The sequence below is a fragment of the Acomys minous genome (assembly GCF_964271855.1).
Source record: "Acomys minous genome assembly, chromosome: 2".
Classification (NCBI taxonomy): Eukaryota; Metazoa; Chordata; class Mammalia; order Rodentia; family Muridae; genus Acomys; species Acomys minous.
Genome location: NC_140484.1, coordinates 19,370,287 through 19,390,420, shown reverse-complemented (window position 1 = coordinate 19,390,420; position 20,134 = coordinate 19,370,287). Strand labels below are relative to the sequence as shown.

General features: G+C 35.6%; 1 protein-coding gene across 6 annotated transcripts in view; it reads left to right on the top strand.

The window, feature by feature from the left end:
• LCOR (ligand dependent nuclear receptor corepressor) overlaps positions 1–20,134 on the top strand; it is a 130,975-nt gene that overhangs the window by 57,810 nt on the left and 53,031 nt on the right. For 5 of the 6 annotated variants that reach the window (XM_084772556.1, XM_084772558.1, XM_084772557.1 and 2 more), the window contains exons 3-4: positions 6,910–6,975; positions 7,425–7,504. Coding sequence is in view for 3 of the 6 variants with exons in the window: in XM_084772557.1 (XP_084628683.1) it covers positions 6,910–6,975; positions 7,425–7,504 (146 nt within the window). In the remaining 3 variants the exon portion in view is untranslated. Of the gene's footprint in view, positions 1–6,909; positions 6,976–7,424; positions 7,505–20,134 lie in introns of those variants that run through there. The other variant, XM_084772559.1, reaches the window with a different exon arrangement.

The window sequence follows — 20,134 nt, the reverse complement described above, 5'->3', positions numbered from 1 at the left end:
TGTTGTTTGGTTTCTTATGTTTTTACTTTATTTTATTTACTATAGCTATTCTCACGGAAGTGAGATGGAATTTCAGTGTTTTAATGTAGTAAAAATAGTTATTAATTCTAAAAGGCTCTACTATGACCTGGCTGCTCCCCCAATAATTGAGATAGACACATACTGATTTATGTATTTATTTAATTTTATGAGCTAGTCTGGCTCCCTCCCTGCTGTACTCCCAAGTTACTTGCCAAAGTGTCTTCCAGTCTGAACTGGATCTGCTCCATCAGGTCACATTCTTTCTCTCCATCTTCTCCTTTCTCCTCACTCTACTCCTCCTGCCTTGTGGAACCAAGTTCTGTGCCTGGGAACTGCCTACTTACCTTCTTTGCAGTTACAGGTTGTCCTGACTCTTTTATTTAACCAGTCAGAGAATATTGGGGAGCAAAGTTTGCACAGTGTGGACCTGTGTACGTGAGAAAGTAACCAGCTTTTGGGGCCCAGAATTTAGTGTTTGTTTATGTAGTACCAGCCCAATCCTATAACAGTTTTAATTTGCAGAGAATGAACAGTTCTCCTGTTTAGTGATTGGCAGTTTGGTTTGTCTGTGTGTATATGTACTTTTACATTTTTGCAGTTCATTCTGTATTCTAGATATTAAGTCCCTGTCTGAAATATAGCTGACAGAGTCTGTTTCTTTTATTGGTAGTTTCTTGTGTTACACAAAACCTTTGTAGTTTTATGTAATTCCACTTGTCAAATCATGAGGTTATTTTCTTGTGCTATAGTATTGGATTTCTGTGCAGAAAGTTCTTGCCTATGCTTATTTTGAAGTATTTTTTCCCAAGAGTTTCAGAATTTGAGGCTTTAAATTAAACTGTTCAGTCTGTTTTGAATTGATTTTTTGTACAGGGTAATAGATAAAAATATTATTTCACTCTGTTATTCAATAGGCTATTTTAAAAATTAAGTATATATTTTGACACTTTTGTCAAAAAGTGCGTGGTCACACCTGTGTCACTTTATTTCTGGGTCCTCCGTTCTGTTCCAGTCTATGCGTCTGTTTTTGTGCCAGTACAGTGCTCTCTTTGTCAGTTGATGTTGGGTATTGTGATACCTTCAATAGTGTTCTTCCTGGTTAAGATTACATTGGTTATATGTGGCCTTTCTTGCTTCCTTGGGAATTTTTGGACCTTTTAATTTCATAAAATTAGGATGATTTCATTAAGAATATCATTGGAATTTTGATGGAGAGTGCATTGACTATATAAATTACTTTTGATTCTATAACAAAGTATATATTAAGATTATATTTATTTTATGTATATATTGTTTTGTCTGTATGTATCTTTTTTTTTTTTTTTTTTTTTTTTTTTTTTTTTTTTTGTCTGCATGTATCTTAAGTGCACCACATGTGGCTGGTGTATCAAATCCTGAAATTGGAGTTAAATAATTACAAGCCTCAATGTTCCAGATGCTAGGAATTGAATCTGGGTCCTCTGCAAGAGCAGCAAGTACTTCTAACCACTGAACTACCTCTCCAGCCCTGTATACAGAGACACTCCATGAGGGATTATTTGTACAATCTCACATTTAGTAAGAGCTAACCAGATCTATATTGTTCAGAGATGTTGGATCTCCTGGCCCTTTTCATTTAGTAAAATATTTTCAAGATTGATATTTGCTTAAAAGGAAACAAGCTATGATTGCTAACCTTAATTGGCTGTGCACTTGATATGTTCTTGCCATATCATTTTTCTTTTGTTTTTTCTTTTTTCTTTCTTTCTTTTTTAGTTTTTTTTGTTTTGTTTTGTTTTTGTTTTTGTTTTTCAAGACAGGGTTTCTCTGTGTAGCCTTGGCTGTCCTGGACTCACTTTGTAGACCAGGCTGGCCTTGAATTCACAGTGATCCATTTGCCTCTGCTTCCTGAGTGCTGGGATTAAAGGTGTGTGTCACCACGCCCGGCCATATTATTTTCCATAATCTGCTTTTGGTAGAGACTGTGAATCAGATTGAAGGGAGGCGTGTGTGGGAAATTTTAAGTTGTCTTGTTTTCTAGAATTATGTGAAGAAATTAGAGCCTAAAAATTAAACTTAGGAGCCTGTAGTTGAAGAACATTGTAGGAAGTGGGAAGTTCTTAGGCCTCTGGAACATTAACTGTAATTGGGGAGAAATATACAAATACATGAAAAGAAAGGTCAACTGAGAGCATTTAGATAGCCTACAACAGCTTTTGTTTTACAAAATACTTGTTTTGTTTTTTAAAAATTATGGCTTGTACATATGAAAACAGAATTTTGGCAACTGGATTTTCTGTTTAAAAGGACCAAAGATGAGTAGTTTGAGGGTGAGAAAAGTGGAAACCAAGCCTCGAGGAGAGCAGCTCACATGCCTGCTTGCTCACTTTTGTTGTTCAGGTTCTGCCTTGGTCCATTGTAAGTTTTCGGTTAATATATTTTGGTTAAGGAAATAAATATATTGAACAGATTAAAGAATACTTTGAAGAAAAATGATGCTTTATTTGGGCAAAGTGAGATATAAAGACTTGAGAAAATATTAGGAGAAATAAATGCTTATTGACCACAGTTGAAAAGCAGAAACAAACCAATCTGACCAGAACGATGCTGGGAAATACCCTAGAAAAAAGGAGATTGTTTCAGATTATAAAATCATTTCATTACTGGATGTGGGATTTCAGGGGGGCTTATTTGTTCTCATGGCAGTGTGAACGTTAAAGAAGCAATTTGTTACTGTCACAGTGTTTTAAATAGACTCTTGAAGACACTGCAAGTTGTAGTGAAGAGACTTGGAGATTGGGTTTGAGACCACTTGTGATGTTGATTAGAACTTCTTTGCAAAATAGTCAAATCCACTGAGACAGGGTTTTAAATGTGTAACAGGTTACACAAAGGCACCTTTAAAATCCCTGTAATTAAATATGATGGTATGACTTGCCTATTCAGTATTTTTCTCAGTAGCATAAACAAAAATTTATTGATAATGCAATAAACGTAACTTCAGTCAACTTTTTCAAGCCCAAAGAATAAGACCCAACTTACAACTTATGTTTCGCTTCAAGTATTACAGACTCCATCTATCAGCTGTGGAATTTTAATCCTGAGTGATACTCTGTTTTTTGTAAGAATAAACTCAAATAACCAAATCTTTAATTTTTGCTATCTAACCATTTCTCTTAATTTTTCTCTATAACTCCATACATTCAGACTGTTCAGTGGATCTGTAATAAACTTCCAAAATGGAGATTGTTTGCCTGAAATTTTGGCTCAAGCTCATCTTTTTAAACAAAAAATTAGCTCCCAAAACACCCACAAGTTCAACTGTTAAAATTCATTGTGAAGATCTTCCTTGGCAGTGGTTCCATGGTTGAAGCCACTCTGAGGCCTGAGCACTGGGAAGGCATATGCACACAGTTGGAGCAAACGGCACTTTTTTTTTTTTTAAATGACTTCTAGTAAAGTTTTATTAAAGGAAAACTTTCCTGGTTTACATTTCACCCATTCTGTTCTGTCATGCTTCTAATAATAGTCAAAGTCACCTGGGTCAAGGATAGCCAGTGTGCATATTATATAGTATTTTCCTCATGCTGTGCCCAATTCAATATTAATTGTCACTGTAATGATAGGCAAGCATGGCATAATATCATATGTCAGATTTCCTCAAAGCTGGGCAACTGTTGATGAGATAACCAATCTCTCTTTCCTGTCTGGTCATCCTCAGTGTCTGTTTGTATCTCAGCATGTACTTCCCACTTCTAATAAGTTGGAGCATGGTTGACTCCAGAGACTTCTTTCATATTCTTTGCAGCCACAATCTTCCTGCCTTAGGTGTGGGATGCTCCTAAACAAGATCAGCCACCCAGATGGCTGGGAGCTCAGCATTTACTCTTTATGGCATTTTGTTATCATTCTTCATGGCTTTTGTATGAAATCTTGGTATAAAGTCTTGAGTGTCTTTGTTCTTACTTGCCTTTTGTTAGTGTCAAGCATAGCATGTGAGATAATTCAGTGTTGCTATGCAACTGCTAATCAGTATTTTTAGTAAAACTGAACAGTGTTAACATCCAGTGAACAGAGAACAGCACGTGTGGGTTTATGGTATGCAGTACGTATGTGTAAAGTTCAGTGTGTTGTGGCAAGTGTAGCAGAGGAGCTATGACTTGTATATGTTTATTATTTAGAATAAGATTAGTTGTGGCTAAATCTTTTATGACTAGCTTTGTTATTGTTATGTTGTCAACTGCTTACTTATTTTTATCAGTGTTTACACTCCCCTCTCCCAATACAGGACTTGACTCAGTTGTTATGTAGTATAGCTCTGAACTTGTGGCATTTTTCTCACTCAGCTTCTTGAATGTTCGTTATAGGCATGCATAATATCCAGCAAGTGTTTCCCCTACCCTGCTTTGTTTTCTTGTTTTTGGGTTTTGTTGTTGTTTGTTTGTTTTTGGAGATTTCTCTGTATAGCCCTGGCTGTCCTGGAACTCACTCTGTAGACCAGGCTGGCCTCCCACCCAGAGATCTGCCTGTGTCTGCCACCCAAGTGCTGGTGTTAAAGGCGTGCGCCATCACAGCCTAGCTCCCCTGTGCTTTTTGATCTGTAATTTTATTTTATTTTTTGCTAATGATTATATGTTACTGATATTCTTCCTCAGTGGACCTATTTCAGATTCTATTCTTTGTAAGTTTTGAATTATTATCTCCCATGCTATTATTCCCCCCTCCCCCACACTTCCTGGTATTTCTTGCTGTATTTATATTTTTCCTTTTTAGAAATTCAGGCTTAGAGCATGCACATGGCATGGTGGTACACAGTTCTAACCTTAGAACTCTGGAGGTTGAGCTACGTAGATAAGAGTTGATAACATCCCGGGCTATCTGTCTCAGAAACTCTGTCTCAAAAATAATGTTTTCCTTACTATGGAAGTTTGGAATTTGTTACACTTTTTTATGAACCCAGGTGAAAATATTATATTTATTCTTTATCTAAGAAAGACTTTTTTAGCTGATTTTTAGTTATTTAATACTTTCTAAGATATTCAAATGCTTTCACTCATATTATTAAAATAAGAATTCCTTTCTGGAAAGTAAGAGGACAAATTCGAGACTGGTTTTGGAGATTTACTTAAAGGAGATGAGGTTAGCTGTTAATGAGAAGATCTAGTTTCCAGGATCACGGGTAGATGGTATCTAGCCATTAGTCCTCACTATTATGTCACCACCTCTCTACCCCCACAGCTCCTAACTCAAATCCTTTCTTCATTTTGTAATGTTTGAAAGAGCAAGAGGACGCAGTAATTAATTACATTAGGTAAATAACAAGCAGCTATTTGGTTATTGAGTACTTCAATTTTGCTAATACCTTTGGAATAATTTGTTGTCAAGAAATAAACTTGAAAAATAACTGCTTTCTAATAATAAATAAAAGTTACAGTTTAAAAATAATATAAAAATCAACTCTAGTTACAATGCAAACTTCAGCAGTTACTGTATTGAAAATTAGAGCTTTGTAGGAAGTAGGGCAAAGGCATTTGAATTACAATGTTATTTTTATTGTCACTTAAACAAGATCGTGCTGTTTCTGAAGACTATCTTTTCCATTTATTTTTAATTGTACATGTATTTTGTCTGCCTGTGTGTCTGTGTACCATGTGCATGCCGTGCCTTTGGAGGCCACAAAGGGCATTGACTCCCTTGGTCTTGTACTAAAAGCCTACGTACAGATGACAGTAATCAACCCTGGTCCTCTGGAAGAGAAGCCGAGCCATCTCTTCAGCCCCTTAAAGGACATCTTTTCTGTCCTCTTGCTTTCTAAATTCTTTGATATTTCTGTGCATTTGAAAAGTAATTATGTGTACCAAATGTGCATGACATTAATTCTTTTTAAAGGTCACAGTTAAAGTGCATTTGGAGTCTCAGATCTTTACAATAAGTATTTGAACTTTATAATGAGTTACTTGACAATTTTTTTTCTTTCTTTTTAAAGCCATTGCAGCTTCCACTATTCTCTAAGGTTTTTTCTTTCTTTCTTAACAACCCACAACAGCAAGATATTTAAACTGTCTTTTTAAGTACATGACAGTGTTTGGTGTAGTCAGAACACTTGGTTTTCTATTTCTTTCACATTGGTAAAGGATACAATGGTTTTAAATAGTCTTTATACAACTGTGTTAATTTTTTCTTATTCTTTTCTCTCTATGTACCTAGTGATCTTTATCTTTAAAAAGGAACCACCAACTAGTTTATATTGTGTTCTGAAGTAATACAGGGCTTTCCCTTCTAAGCTATTATGAGGAGCGAGGAAACTGTTCTTGAGATTTTTCTTTAGAAAACTATTGACCTGAGAGAAATATATGCATCAACAGTTATGCAGAAAAAGAGGGGACTGTTTAGATTATTCTACAAAGTTTATAGAAGTTCTGAAGCATGGCATTTCATTTGGAAGGCACTTTTCCCCCTTGGTTTTTCAAGACAGAGTTTCTCTGTGTAGCCTTGGTTGGCCCAGACTCACTTTGTAGACCAGGCTGGCCTCAAACTCACAGAGATCCTCCTGTCTCTGCCTCCTGAGTGCTGGGATTATAGGCGTGTGTCATCCCTGGCTCTGGGAAGGCACTTTTTAAGAATCTAATTTCTATAAAGTTTTGTAGAACAACTAGAGACTAAATTTCCATTGCTTCATTGGTTGTTTCTAGGTTTTTTTGTTTGTTTGTTTCTTTCTTGAACATAATTTTGATTTTTGTTGTGTTAATCATTAACAAAAATGCAGACAACCGTTTTTAGACTTGTTGGTATCTCTCTCCTGAGCATCCCTTCAGCATTAACTAGTGATCCATGAGAACCAGCAGAAAGCACTTTTCAGTGAATATTGTGATGATGGGTTTTATTTATTCATTTTTTTAATCCTTTCAGGATTTGAAAGTATTCTTGAAGGGCTGTTTGGACCTGCGTTATTAAGAGATCTCAGTTTATTTAAAGGTATTCAAAATATTTCTGGTATTTCACAATCTTTGTGGTTAACACATTGGTGATTTGGGCCTCTTATTTAGTTTAGTAAGGGTTAAACTGCATCCATGTCAGCATGCTTATGTTTAGTTTATACTGCTAGTATATGTATAGGAGGCATGATTAACTAATGAGCAGCTAAGAATTGAGTGAAGAATTTTATTTTTAGAATTTTAAGACAGAAGTGGCTGGGAGGGCATAATAGAATTTCAGGGGATGGCTGTGGGGTAGAGCACACATTTTTGCATGTGTGAAATTCTGAGTTTGGTTAAAATACAAGAATTTAAAGATAAATGTCAATGAAACATCTAGTTTTTAATGAGAATTTTCTTAAACTACATAATATTTTTGAAGTTAGCTCTGACTTATTTTCTAAAAAAATCTATTTTTTATTATTAAAATTTATTTTCTTACTTTTGCAGAGTGTGAACCTGAAAGCGTTTCTGATTGGGCTTTCGATGAAAATTGTTTGTTCTGTTGCTTGAGAAGAGATAAAGTAAAGGTAACCAAGAAGTCTGGCACATTTGTCTAGTATGGCGTTTTAGTTTTTTGTTTTTTTTAAAAAAATGAATCATTTTATTGGAGGATTTTCAAGAAAAGGAAAATGATTTCCTGTTTATAAAAGGTTTGATAGTAGTTGGCTTTTCAGTTTAAACTGTTTTTGGTATATTGATTAGCCTATTAAGAAATCTTATATGCCAACATACATTGTTTTATGTCTATTTAGGCAGTGGAATTTAAGGGGTCTCAAATTGTTATGTTTATGTTAAATATGAAGTGTGTGGTAGTTCAAGAAGTAGAAGTCATTTGTGGTACAAAAAGACAGTAGTTACTAATTTGTGTAGACTTCAGACTTAGTATGTTTTAAAATGTTTCTTTATAATATCTGGCTACGAGTGGTTTATCTTTAATTAGAAATTAGTTCAAACTTTGGGTTTCTGATTTATTGCCTTAAAAACCAAAACAAACAAACAAATAAACAAAAAACCTAGAATTTTGTTCTGGAAACATTTCAGTTACGGAAAACTCAGTAGTGAGTTCACTGCCTTACCTTTTTTTCATAATACCCTTTTCCCCACCGTTTTCTGCTGCAAAGCCTAGGAAACATTCTGACTTCTTCTGATATATACTAACTTTAGTTTACTGGCAAACTTCTACCAGTTACTCCTGTTGAATTTTGTTTTGTTTTTTAAATCTCCATGGTCATCATTGTAGTCTACACCCCTGCTATTCTGGACTGCTGAAAAAAAAAATGATTTCGTATTAAACAGATGCTTTTCCTTTTTCTAATTTTTGTAACTTGAAAATCTCTTGCTTTTTTCCTTACGCCTCTGCTGGCCTGTGCTGTCCACCTTGCCATACTGTTGCAATAAATGTACCATGCCGGTTAATTGTCATTGGACATTACAGCTGATCTTGTTTTCTGAAAGTTTTGAGTATTTGTTCCTGCCTTTGTTCTACTTGCTGAAGATGCCCTTGCTTATATCTTCGGTCTCTGGACTACTGCTGTACTGCCTAGTGTCCTAAAGCAGTTTCAACACCTGAACGCCGTCATGTGGTGGTTTAAGAGCTTCTTAACAGATATTAGTGATATCTTTTTCTTGTTTTCTCCATTAAAAAAAAATTGCTACTGCTATCCATAGTAGTACATTTTGTTAAAATAATGAGAGGGTTGTTTTGAAATTTCCTGGTATTGAAAGAGTGCAGAAAAAAAAGGAGCATTGTCAAGAGTAGCCTATACATGGAATTATTGTTTGATGTTTAGATTCTGTGTGTTTGCATTTATGTGTGTATATCTTGGGTGCTATAGCAAATCATTCATTAGGAATTTGTGGTAGAAGAGAAGGAGAAACAGTTGTTTTTTGTTTTTGTTTTTCATATTAGAATTGAGAAGAGAAGCATTCTCTGCTGAGTAACAGATACAGTATGTTACCATAATATGATTGAGAGTTCTCTGCTGATACACAAGGACAAAATACTGTATCAGTATTCTTAGGAGAAAACAAAAATAAGACATGAAATGATGTATCATTTAAAGTAACTGTTTTTGTTCATTGTAGTTTTGCAGTTTTTCAGTTGATTTTTTAACTTGAATATTTTTCTGGAGGGGGCATATGCATGTGTGTGCAGGTTTACTCACCTATGATTATATACACATTTGGAGGCCAAAGGGCTGGCTTTGGATATCTTCCTCTATTGCTGTCCACTTTATAATTTGAAACGAGGTCTCACTGTACCTGAATGTCTCTATCCAGTGAACCCTTGGAATCGGGCCAAGTCTCATTACTCACCTACCTCACTGCAGATTTTTCAGCTGTGCACTGGCCGTGCCTGTCTGGTTTTCCCATGGCTTCTGGGGATCTGAACTTACTGTGTCATTTCCCCCAGATGGAAGAAGAATTTCTGTTGAAAGCTCAGTTGGTTCTAAGAGTGATTTCTTTCTTCTTCTTCTTCTTCTTCTTCTTCTTTCTTTCTTTCTTTCTTTCTTTCTTTCTTTTTTCTTTTTTCTTTTTTTTCTTTTTACAACTTAGTAAATACTTCTTAATGACTGCACATGGGTTAAGCCTGGTCTGATTTCTTCATTTGACACCATATAGTCTTCTTGTTTATTTGTTTCCAAGAAAGCCATCCAGTGCTGGAAGACAAGAAATGAAGGAGCCTAAGTGATAAAAATTTTTATATAAAGCCTTTGTTGTATTAAATAGAAAAAGATTATGTCCTGGGACATTTTGTGAACATTTGTAACATCTTATCTGAGAAAGATTAGAGTTTAGAAATAAAACCACTGCTTTGAAGCTTACATCTGTAAAAAAGGGTGGAAAAGGAAATTTCAAGAAAATATGATAATAGTCACTATGTAACAGTATTGTGCATGTTACTGGAATCTTGAGTTTGGGGTTAAGGACTAGGTAATGTAGAGTGTGTCTAGAAAAGCAAAAGCAATGGCCTGTTTGAGAGGTGGATTTTGTGTTTTGTTTTGATTTTAATTTGAGCTTATTGAAATTTTAGTGAATAATAAGGCTGTTAGAATGGATAATATAAATACAATTTTCATACTTATGCAGATAAAAAAATCACAAATAGCTAGCTAGCTTTGGGAAATGGAGCTGATACTCGCCTATAGTTTACAATGGTCCCTCTTTCTGGAGGAGTGTATTCTAAGGCCTCTAGTAAATGCCTGAGTCTTGAGTCCTGTGGACACAATGTTTTTCCTTGTGTAAAATCCTATGGTCTATAATTAGACACAATAGGAAGTTAACAGTGATAATTAAAGTTGTAACAACCAGAAAGTTTTCTGTTTATGGCTTCCACTCATCAATTTAATGCCTTTTCTGCCTTAACTAAGCATTTTGATGTACCATGGCTGTAACACATTTTATTTTCCCTTACAATTTCACAGATTAAGCTGTTACTCTGTTGAGATTTTCTTTACTTTTATTTTTTTTAAATATTGATTTATTTCATTTTAATGTGTATCAGTGTTTTGCCTGCATGTCTGTCTGTCTGTGCATCATGTTCATGCCTGGTGCCTATTGAGGTCAGAAGAGGGAATCCTCTAGAACTGGAGTTATGGTTGGTTGTGAGCTGCCATGTGGGTGCTGGGAATTGTACCCAGATCCTCTACAAAATAAGTATTCTTAACCTGAGCCATTTCTCCAGTCCATACTGTTGATTTCCTAACAGCTTCAGCATACACTTCTTTAGAGACTCATGTGTATTTGTGTGTGTTGGGGTGGCAGTGGAGACCAGATGCATTGGATCCTTTAAAACTGCAGTTACAGGCATTGTGAGCCACCTGATGTAGATGTGAAGAATTGAATTCAGGTACTTCTGAGAAAAAGTCATACATACTCTTAACCTCTGCCATCATCTTTCCAGCCCAGCATACGATTTTTTATTTTTTATTTTTTGTAAATCTTATAATGTCAAGAACTTTCTTTCACTTTTTCACTTAAATGAAGTATCTTATGGCATATTGGAATTCCAGCCTCACTACATTTGTGTTTTGGGGACATTATTTAGTAAAATACAGGCTGCCTATAGATAGCACTTTGATAGCATGGCAGTTCATTTGATAACTAACAGTAGCTGTTACATATGGCATGTATGTACTGGACCAGAGGGAGGTAGCTTGAGCTTTTACTACACTACCTATAATAGCACACACTTAAAAATTGACAATTATTCCTGGAATTTTCCATTTCATAGTTTTGGACTGTAGTTGATAAGTAGGTAACTTAAACCATGGAAAGTAAAACCACCAATAAGAGAAACTACTTCAGTAAAATAATACAGAAGTTAGAGAATATAACTTATAGGTGAAGATAGCTATCTTTTGAGCATCCTCTTTGCCAATTTTTTTTTGTATGTTGCAGTTTAATCCTCAAAACAATCCTGAGATTCTAACTTTACAAATGAGAAAATGGAAAGGAAAGATCAGAGATTATTACAGGCAAAGCCACAAAATTGAGATTTCACTTTAGTATTGGTATGAATCAAGTTTGTTAACAAAAATAGCAGTAGGAATATTGAAAGTGCAAGGAAGAATTAAGCAGGATTTGGAATTTCTTAGAAAAAATAAGAGTAAAGAAACTTCATGCTGTTTGAAATGACCAGTTTTAGCTATGCTGGGAAGTGAGCCCCCAACATCCTGGGTGACTTGCTTCTTTCCCTTTCCTCTCTTTATTGGGCAAAAGTAAGTATTCTGTGTATTTACTAAATAAGAAGGTGAGAGGTTTCATAAATATGAACAATTATATTAATGTACATTTTGAGTGCATCCATGCACTCATTACTTACTCATCGGCTTCTTAAATATTTTTGGGGGGGGGGTGGGAAAGGCATTTTTTTCCTTTCCTTTTTTTTTTTTTTCCTTTTCTTTTCTTTTTGGGTTTTTGTTTGTTTTGTTTTGACTTACTATGTGGACCAGGCTGTTCCTATACTCCTGGTCCTGCCTCCGTCTCCTGAGTGCCACCGTACCTGGCATTTAGCACTCAGAAATGTTTTGTAAGCATATGATGGGCACGATGATGACATCGTACCTGCAACCCCAGGTAGGAAGCATTAAGGACAAAATTCCCATTCTCATATAAGTATTTTTAGAGCTAATACATAATACACGAGAATATAGACAGTAATTATAATAGATGATACGGAAGTTGCTTTAACAAGGAAATAGAATGCAATTTGTACCTCAAAAAAAAATCTGTACTTTAAAGCCATTGATTTAAGAGTTGTTTTCTAGTGTGTAGTAGAGAGATTTTCATAGTGAGAATATCAGAGGATCCAGCAATAACCTGGGAAATGAATGTAAACGAGGGTCTTTAACTTGAAAATTAATAAGGAATTAGACAATCTTGTACTAAAACATTACAAGTACTTGGTGATTATACATACATTATAAGGAATAAGAAATAGGATAAATAAAGGAAAAGGAAGTGATGCCAACTTCAATGTCCAAGCTCAGATGGCTTGAGAAAGGTGAGCGAGGTAAAGTGGCCAATGAAGTTACCCAGAAAGCAGTGTATACTGAAATTAAGCATGCCATTGGAAATGTCCAGTACATTTGAGTTGTGTAAATGGAATTGAAATACAGTATGCAGGATGAAAACTTATGAGGATTTGGAAGCAAATGATATCCTTGAGGGAAATAAATCTTTGAGACTTGCAAAGGACCTTTATTTTAGGAAGTAGAAAAAAAATCAAACTGGAAGGAACAGCAATAGAATAAAAGAGTTGTGTGCTTTGCATCAAGTATCTTCCAGATTGCACATATAGCAAAGTACAGGGTCTGTTGTCATTTTTACTCTACTAACAGACTTCTGGGTCATTTCTCAGAATAGAATGGACCTAAAATGAGGTGAACAAGTGCCCCCAAAATATACTCTTGAGATAATGGCATGCCAAGATTACTGATAAAAGAAGTTAGACTATTAAGCCTGACAACATTAATGACAAACTAGGTGGTTGTGGATGTTAAGTAATGGATATTACTTACTACTTAAGTAATAAAAGATATTACCAATCTTTCAAGTGACTGAAGAGAGTAATGAAGAAAACAAGAGCAGAGAATGTATAAGTAAAGGGATTAAGACAAGATTTTTGGAGCACAGTAGAAGCTTGAGTGTTATTTATATTCTTAGAAGAAGCTGCAGAGAAAGAAATTAAGACAGGGTCAGGTGCTGGAGACATGCATGCCTCAGTAGTTAAGATTTTACACTGCTCTTACAGAAGACCAACGTTCACTTTCAGCAGTCTCTTCTGGACTTCACTGGCACAGCCAGTGTGTGCATCTGTGTATGTACAGACACATATATACACATAATTAAAAGTTAAAAAAATAAGAGGGAGTGGCTGAATAAGGCAAGATGTAAGGAAACCAACAGGAAATTAGCTACAAACAGTGGTGGGGATTAGGACAACACTCAGTGCAACCCTAGAAATCACAGTTGTCAGGGATTCAACAAGGCAATAATGTCTAAAACGTTAAGAATTTCCCCTGCTAGCTTGTTCATAAAACTTCCTCATTTAGATTACTGTTGAGAGTGTTCTAGCCATACCAACTACAAAAAAGGTAGTTTTAAGAAAAGTAATTGGTAAAATTACTTCATCATTGTATTTTTAAGCAAGAAAAAAAATTAAATTGCTTATTAAACAGTTACATTTTGAGCTGGGCTTGCTCGGCAGTGCATGACTGTAATCTCAGCACTTGAGGAGGCAGAAGCAGGCAGATCTCTGTGAGTTTGAGGCTAGCCTGGTCTACAAAGTGAATTCAGGACAGCCAGGGCTACACAGAGAAACCCTGTCTTGGTCGCAGGTGGGGGGTGGGAGGTAAGGGGGTGTTACATTTTGTTAGCTTTAAAAAATGAGTCATTTTGAAGGTTCTAAGATTTTATTGATTCTAAAGTTTCCTTCCTCTTCTTTGAGAAGACAACCCCTGGACAAGCACACATACTCTTACATACTGTGTAGCCCTTGCTTTTCTGGAACTGTGTGGATTAGGTTGATCTAGAACTCATAGGGATCCACCTATCTCTTTCTGCTTGCCAAGTGTGGCTGGGTGTTTAGTTTGTACATGGACTGTCTTTCTCTTTGTTCTTTCCCCTCTATTATAAAAGACTATTTTTATGTTATTTTTCTTCCCTAATCCTTATTTTGGTATTAGGTTCTTTACAATATTATTTGTAGTTTCTTTAAATTTTTATTACACTTACTTATTGAGGCATGGCATGTGTATGTCAGAGAACAACTTTCAGGAGCTGGTTTTCTCCTTTGGTCCCCAGATCAAACTTAGGTCCTCAGATTTGGAGTAGATTGCCTTCATTTGCTGAGGCATCTTGCCACTCTTATTTGCATCTTTGATTATACTTCTTTGTGACTTCATTAATATGTTTGTTTTGGTTTTTAACTTTGAAAAGATTTTATTAAGTGTATTTGTGGGCATACAAGTGTGTAAGTGGCCTCAGAGGCCAAAGGAAAGGGTCAGATAACTTGGAACTGAAGGTACAGTTGATTGGGAAGTACTGTGTAGGGAATTGAACCTAGATCCTCTCAACAGTAGCTAGTGTCCTGAACCACTGAGCTCCCACAAACAGTTCCTTTGTCACTATAATAGAAGAATTAAGAAATAGCTAATACAAGATATGCATCTTGTGCCATTTAATGGCACAGATAAGGTGCTGTAGGAGTTCATAATGCTTAGACTTTATAGTTCTATTACCTAAACGGGCAGTTTTATATTCTTGCATTTAAATGATCATGGGCATCTAGGGACATCCATATTCATAAGAGGAGAGCGGATAAAATTTTCAGAAGGCCTTCTGGTGTGTTGGTTTGTGAATGAAAATTGAGGATAGTATCAGCTTGATTTTCCAATAAGTAGAAACCCTCACTATTAACTGTGAGGGTGGCTTGCATTGATCTTTAATGATTAACACCCCAGCCCTCCACCCCCGCTTCCCCAAGACAGGATTTCTTTGTGTAGCCTTGGCTGTCCTGGACTTATTTGTAGGCCAGGCTGGCCTCAAACTTCGAGAGATCTGCCTGCCTCTGCCTCCCGAGTGCTGGGATTAAAGGTGTGCACCACTGCACCTTCAGTTTCTGTAGAATTCCCTTTGAAAGGTTCCAAAAGATAGATGCCTAAGGATGATTAATTAGTTTTCTTTCAGATACCATTCTCTTTCAGTTTATTCAGTTGCAGGTCTGCTTCATTAAGAAGCTAAGAGAATGGTGTGTGTGTGTGTGTTGGAATAGTTACAAGTTTGATAGAGATTGTATTAAACATTTAGATTGTTTGGAGTAGTATTAACATTTTAATAAAGTATTTGTCTTAAAAAATAGGATTTGACTTACTTTTAACAGTAAAACCAACAACTGTACATTATACTCATCACAGAAAAGCACCAGCCTCTCTATATAAGGATCTAGACTCTCTATATAAGGAACCCTTAAGCATCTGACTAAAGGTCTGTCTCTATTTTAATACTAATGGCAAGTCTTAGGAATCTTTACAGGTGTTCCTAGAGACTTTTTATCAGATCATTGAGTTTTAAATTTATATTTTAAAATGTTCATGTTAATGTCTTTACCTCTCTGAAAATTAATTCTTAGAGATTTATTAGTGCTGAACCATTACTTCCTTGTGTTTCAATTCTTCACATACTCAAATGCTCACTTTTCAGATGTATTAAATCTCTTGCAAATTAAAAAAATGCTTCAGTGTCTTTCAGCCTTTAAATGTAGTTGTTTTTCTACTCATTAGTTGCTTAGCCAAATTGAGGTAGCATTTATATACAGCAAAAATTGCAATAAGCACAACTTATACTTTGTTTATGTAAAAAGCAAGAATTTAAGGTTCTCTGTTAGCTAATTGACCTTAAAGTATATGAGCATTTAAAGTGGTGGGACCATTTTCTCTAGGATTTGCTGGCATTTAAAATAATAAGATGAAGGAAATTGGCATTTAGATCAGTGAATTGAATCTTCTCAGCTCTTTTTAGCTCATTGCTAAAAATGTCAGGAAGCCATGGGTAACAGGCAGGGCTGTAGCAATAGGTTCATGACTCTGGAAGCCTTTTCTAACATAATTACTACAAAACTTATGTGTATGCACTTGCTTTTAGTTCCTAGGTTTTCTATACCCTGTGGTATCAACTTGTAAGAATTATATCTAAATTTAGATAACCAAGAAGCATACTGTATTTTCTGGTGTATAAGATAACCCCCAACTTTAACTTTAAAGTTAAAATACAGAGTTTGCAACCAGAGTCAGCTACACAAGGGTGTGTGTTGGAAGAGGGGTAGTCTTATACAGCAAGTATATCCAAACTCTGTAAACTGGAAAAGTTAAAGTTGGAGGTCGTCCAGAAAATAGGCAGTAGTTATATGTGTAGATAGAGTAGCTTTCCAAGTCATCCTTTCATTTTTGTATTACACTTGGGAAACCTAGGCTGCTTTATTCCTCCCAAGTGAAGCTTGACAGTTGCAATTCCTCAAGAGAAATTAAGCAGCCACTCACTTAAGCCTCTTCCTCCAGTCTTCCTTCCGCAGTTGTAGGGTGACAAATACTAGACTTAAAAAAGAAAGGGTAAGAAATGTTTGGCCTTTCTATTTATAATTTAACATTATTAGCAGTTTATTGATATGAAGACTAACTTCTATGCTGATAGAAGTTTTTTGCATTGTTTAGTCAGTGACACCTTTGCTATTTCAGAGACCTGTGGAACTGTAGTTATTTTAGGTCTGGGAGAAGTTTTAACATTTCTATCAGGTCAGCAAAATATGCCCTGTTACTAAGTCTCGTCCACAGGGTGCTTTTTAAATACACTCATGTTAACAAGGCAGAACATGCATGTGGCTTGTCAGACCTCAAGTATTTTCTACGTTACCCCTTACAGAACACTTACCTCCAGTGGAACATTTACTTAGTGACATATTTGGAACCCAATATCTTAACTACCATGAAACTAATTTTCAGTGGTCTTTCAAAATTGAGGTAGTATTTATACATAGTAAAACTAATTCAGAGAGTAAATTTAGTTAATTTTGATAAATAAATCTATATTTCGTCCACCTACCAGCATAGTGACGTTTGCTTACCCTGTTGTTTTTCCCCCCTGCTCCTTTGCAGTTAGGCCCTGATTGCATAACCAGACCTCCAGGTTATGCAATCACTAGAGGTTTACCTTTCCTAGAATTATATATGATCCCTCAATATGCAATCTATGTTTGACTGTTTTTGTTTAACATAAAATTTTAAGACTCGTATTTGTTTTTGTATACATTTTCTGTTCCTTTTTATTTTCTTTGTAATTTTCCTTAGCATAGATATGTTACAGTTTAGCCATTCATTTTATTAAAAATTATTTTATATATACGAGTGTCAGCCCTGCATATGTGTGCACCTCATATGTGCGCCTAATGCCTGCAGAGGTCAAAAGAAAGCATCAGATACTGTGGACTAGGGTTGTAGACTGTTGTGAATCACCATATGATGCATAGTGGCCTCTGCAAGAACAGTGAGTGCTCTTAACCATTGAGCTATTGCTGGCCCCAAGATGGTCCTTTCAGTTGTTGTTGCGTGGTGACTGACGTGACTTTCTCACTGCAAGTCTCTTTGAGGGCATGTATCTTCATGCTGAGTAGTACTGTGTGCTATTCATTTAACTCATTTCTACCAACCACATAAGAGAACATCAGTGTTCCACATCTTGCCAATGTTAGTATTGTCAGTCTTGACATTATCCAGTGGGTATGTAGTGATACCTGCCTATTACAGTTTTAATTTTTATTTCTTGGATGACAATTGATGCTAAGATTTTTATGAATATTCTTCATCTCTCCCTGCTTTTTACCTTTTCTTTGTTTGTTTATATGTAGACACCCCCTCGTGTGTGTCTGTCTGTCTGTCTGTCTGTCTGTCTGTCTCTCCCTCTCCCCCCCCCTCTCTGTGTGTGTGTGTGTGTGTGTGTGTGTGTAATTTTTCTCTGACCTGTTTGCCATGTAAAGGAATTCACTAGTATATAATAGCTCTTACGTATTTTTTGTAAACCTTTTGGTCAGGTGTGATGTACAGCTATTTTCTCCTAGGCTGTAGCTTCTTTTTCTCCTTCCCTTTTAAAGATTTGTTTGTTTACCTACCTACCTACCTGCCTGCCTGCCTGCCTGCCTGCCTGCCTGCCTGCCTCCTGCCTGCCTGCCTGCCTCCTGCCTGCCTACCTACCTACCTAGTCTAGGAATCAAACTTAGGTCTCCAGGAGTGTGTGGCAAGTGCCTTTACCCACTGAGCCATTTCCCTGGCCCACTCAGGTATTTTCTTATAGTGGCATAAAATAGACTAAGATACATTCTATGTTTGAAAACATCTTTTGGAGGTTTTTATTGCCATGCCACTCCAAAAAAATAGTAAGGCATAATATTAGGTGACAAAAGAACATATTTTTGTGTATGTGGGCATTTTGCCTGCATTCATGTCTATGCACCATGCGTATACAGTGCCCAAGTAGGCTAGAAGAGGCTCTCTCTCGCCCCTTCTTTCAATTTTTAATTCCATAATTGCATGTACCATAAGTTAGGAAAACTGGTCACAGGAGAAATGCTGAGGATTATGTTGGGGGGGGGGGGAATCAAGCTTTTTTTTTTTTTTTAAAGAAATACTAGAAATCTGGAACATATTCATTGAAACATTTTAAAAAATCTTTATATGAAAAATTATTCAAACATTTTTATCATTTAATGCAGATTCTGACTATTATAGTGATAATAAAACCTAAATTATTCTCATTTCCTTAAGTTCCATTCCCTAGAGAGATCATAGGGAAACATAATTTTTATGGTAGAGGGAAAAAATGGGCTTAAATTCAAATTATGGTTATATTTTGGTACAGTTAATATATTTGCATTTTTGAACAATGTATACATTAAAGGATCAAAATGCCCTTCATTTAATATTGATGAAAGAATGAAAGTGATTTATAGTTTAAATCTGACTTGACTAAAAAACATAATATATTTATATTTATTTAGAGACTTAAAGGAAACATGATTATTAATAGTTTTTATCTGTAGTTGATTCAACTATTTACTGGTTGTTTTTATTCTTTGAAGCTTACCTTTCTGTCCTATTTGTTTTCTTTCTTTTTTGAGAAGGGTCTCACTATGTAAACCAGACTGGCCTCAAACAGGCAGAGATACACCTGCCTCTGCCTCCCAAATTCTGAGATTAGGCGTGTGTAACCATAGCCAGTCCTTTTTGAGGCATTCCATAGAGGTTATCCTTTTCAGTATTTTCCAGTAATTGATAAAAGTAAGCATTATGTATAAAATGTCAGCCTTGCTGGACTTTTGGGAAATATATTTACTTTAGAAAAGGTGAAAATATATGACTGTAGCTCTAAGCTTTTGTTGGTAAATGATGAGACTGTTACTTCTTTACAGAAATATGTGCTAGAAATAAGTGAAGGACATGGTTTTGGTTAATACAGAGTGGCCTTGGCTGGTTTCTATTTTCTAGTATGAGGGATGCAGAGTCAGGCACATTTAGTTTAAGACCAGTCTGAACTACAGAAAAGTGAACCTGCTTTAATGAATTGGTTTCAATTTCCAGGTAGGTGATTAAAAGACAAATGAGTATGCCTAGATTTCCAACACTGGTTAGCCTCACATAACACATAAAGGAATCCACTTTAAGTGATTTCGGAGTTAATGTGCAAATTAAAATTTCTTGAGTTTCATAACTTTTCTTTGTAGTCTTAGAGAATGTAACTGTGATAGTCACCTAGCAAATTTTGTGACTTTGGCAAGATTTAATTGTATGTATGATAATTCATTAATATAGAAAAATCATAAAACAGTCTTTTAAAATGACTCAAACCTTAAAATGTAGTAGAGTTCACAGATCTGTAAGTGTTTTGGAATTGAAGTAAGAATTCCATTAAGTAAGCACTTGTAGACATATGAAAGTGGTGATCATACCATCATTTGAACAAAGAATCAGTGTTATAGAAACTCTTTAAAACTTTTTTATTGAGTCTTTGTGAATTTCACATCATGCACCCCAATCCTACTCATCTCCCTGTCCCTCCTTATCTGCCCTGCAACCTCTCCACAAAGAAAACAATAAGCAAACAAACAA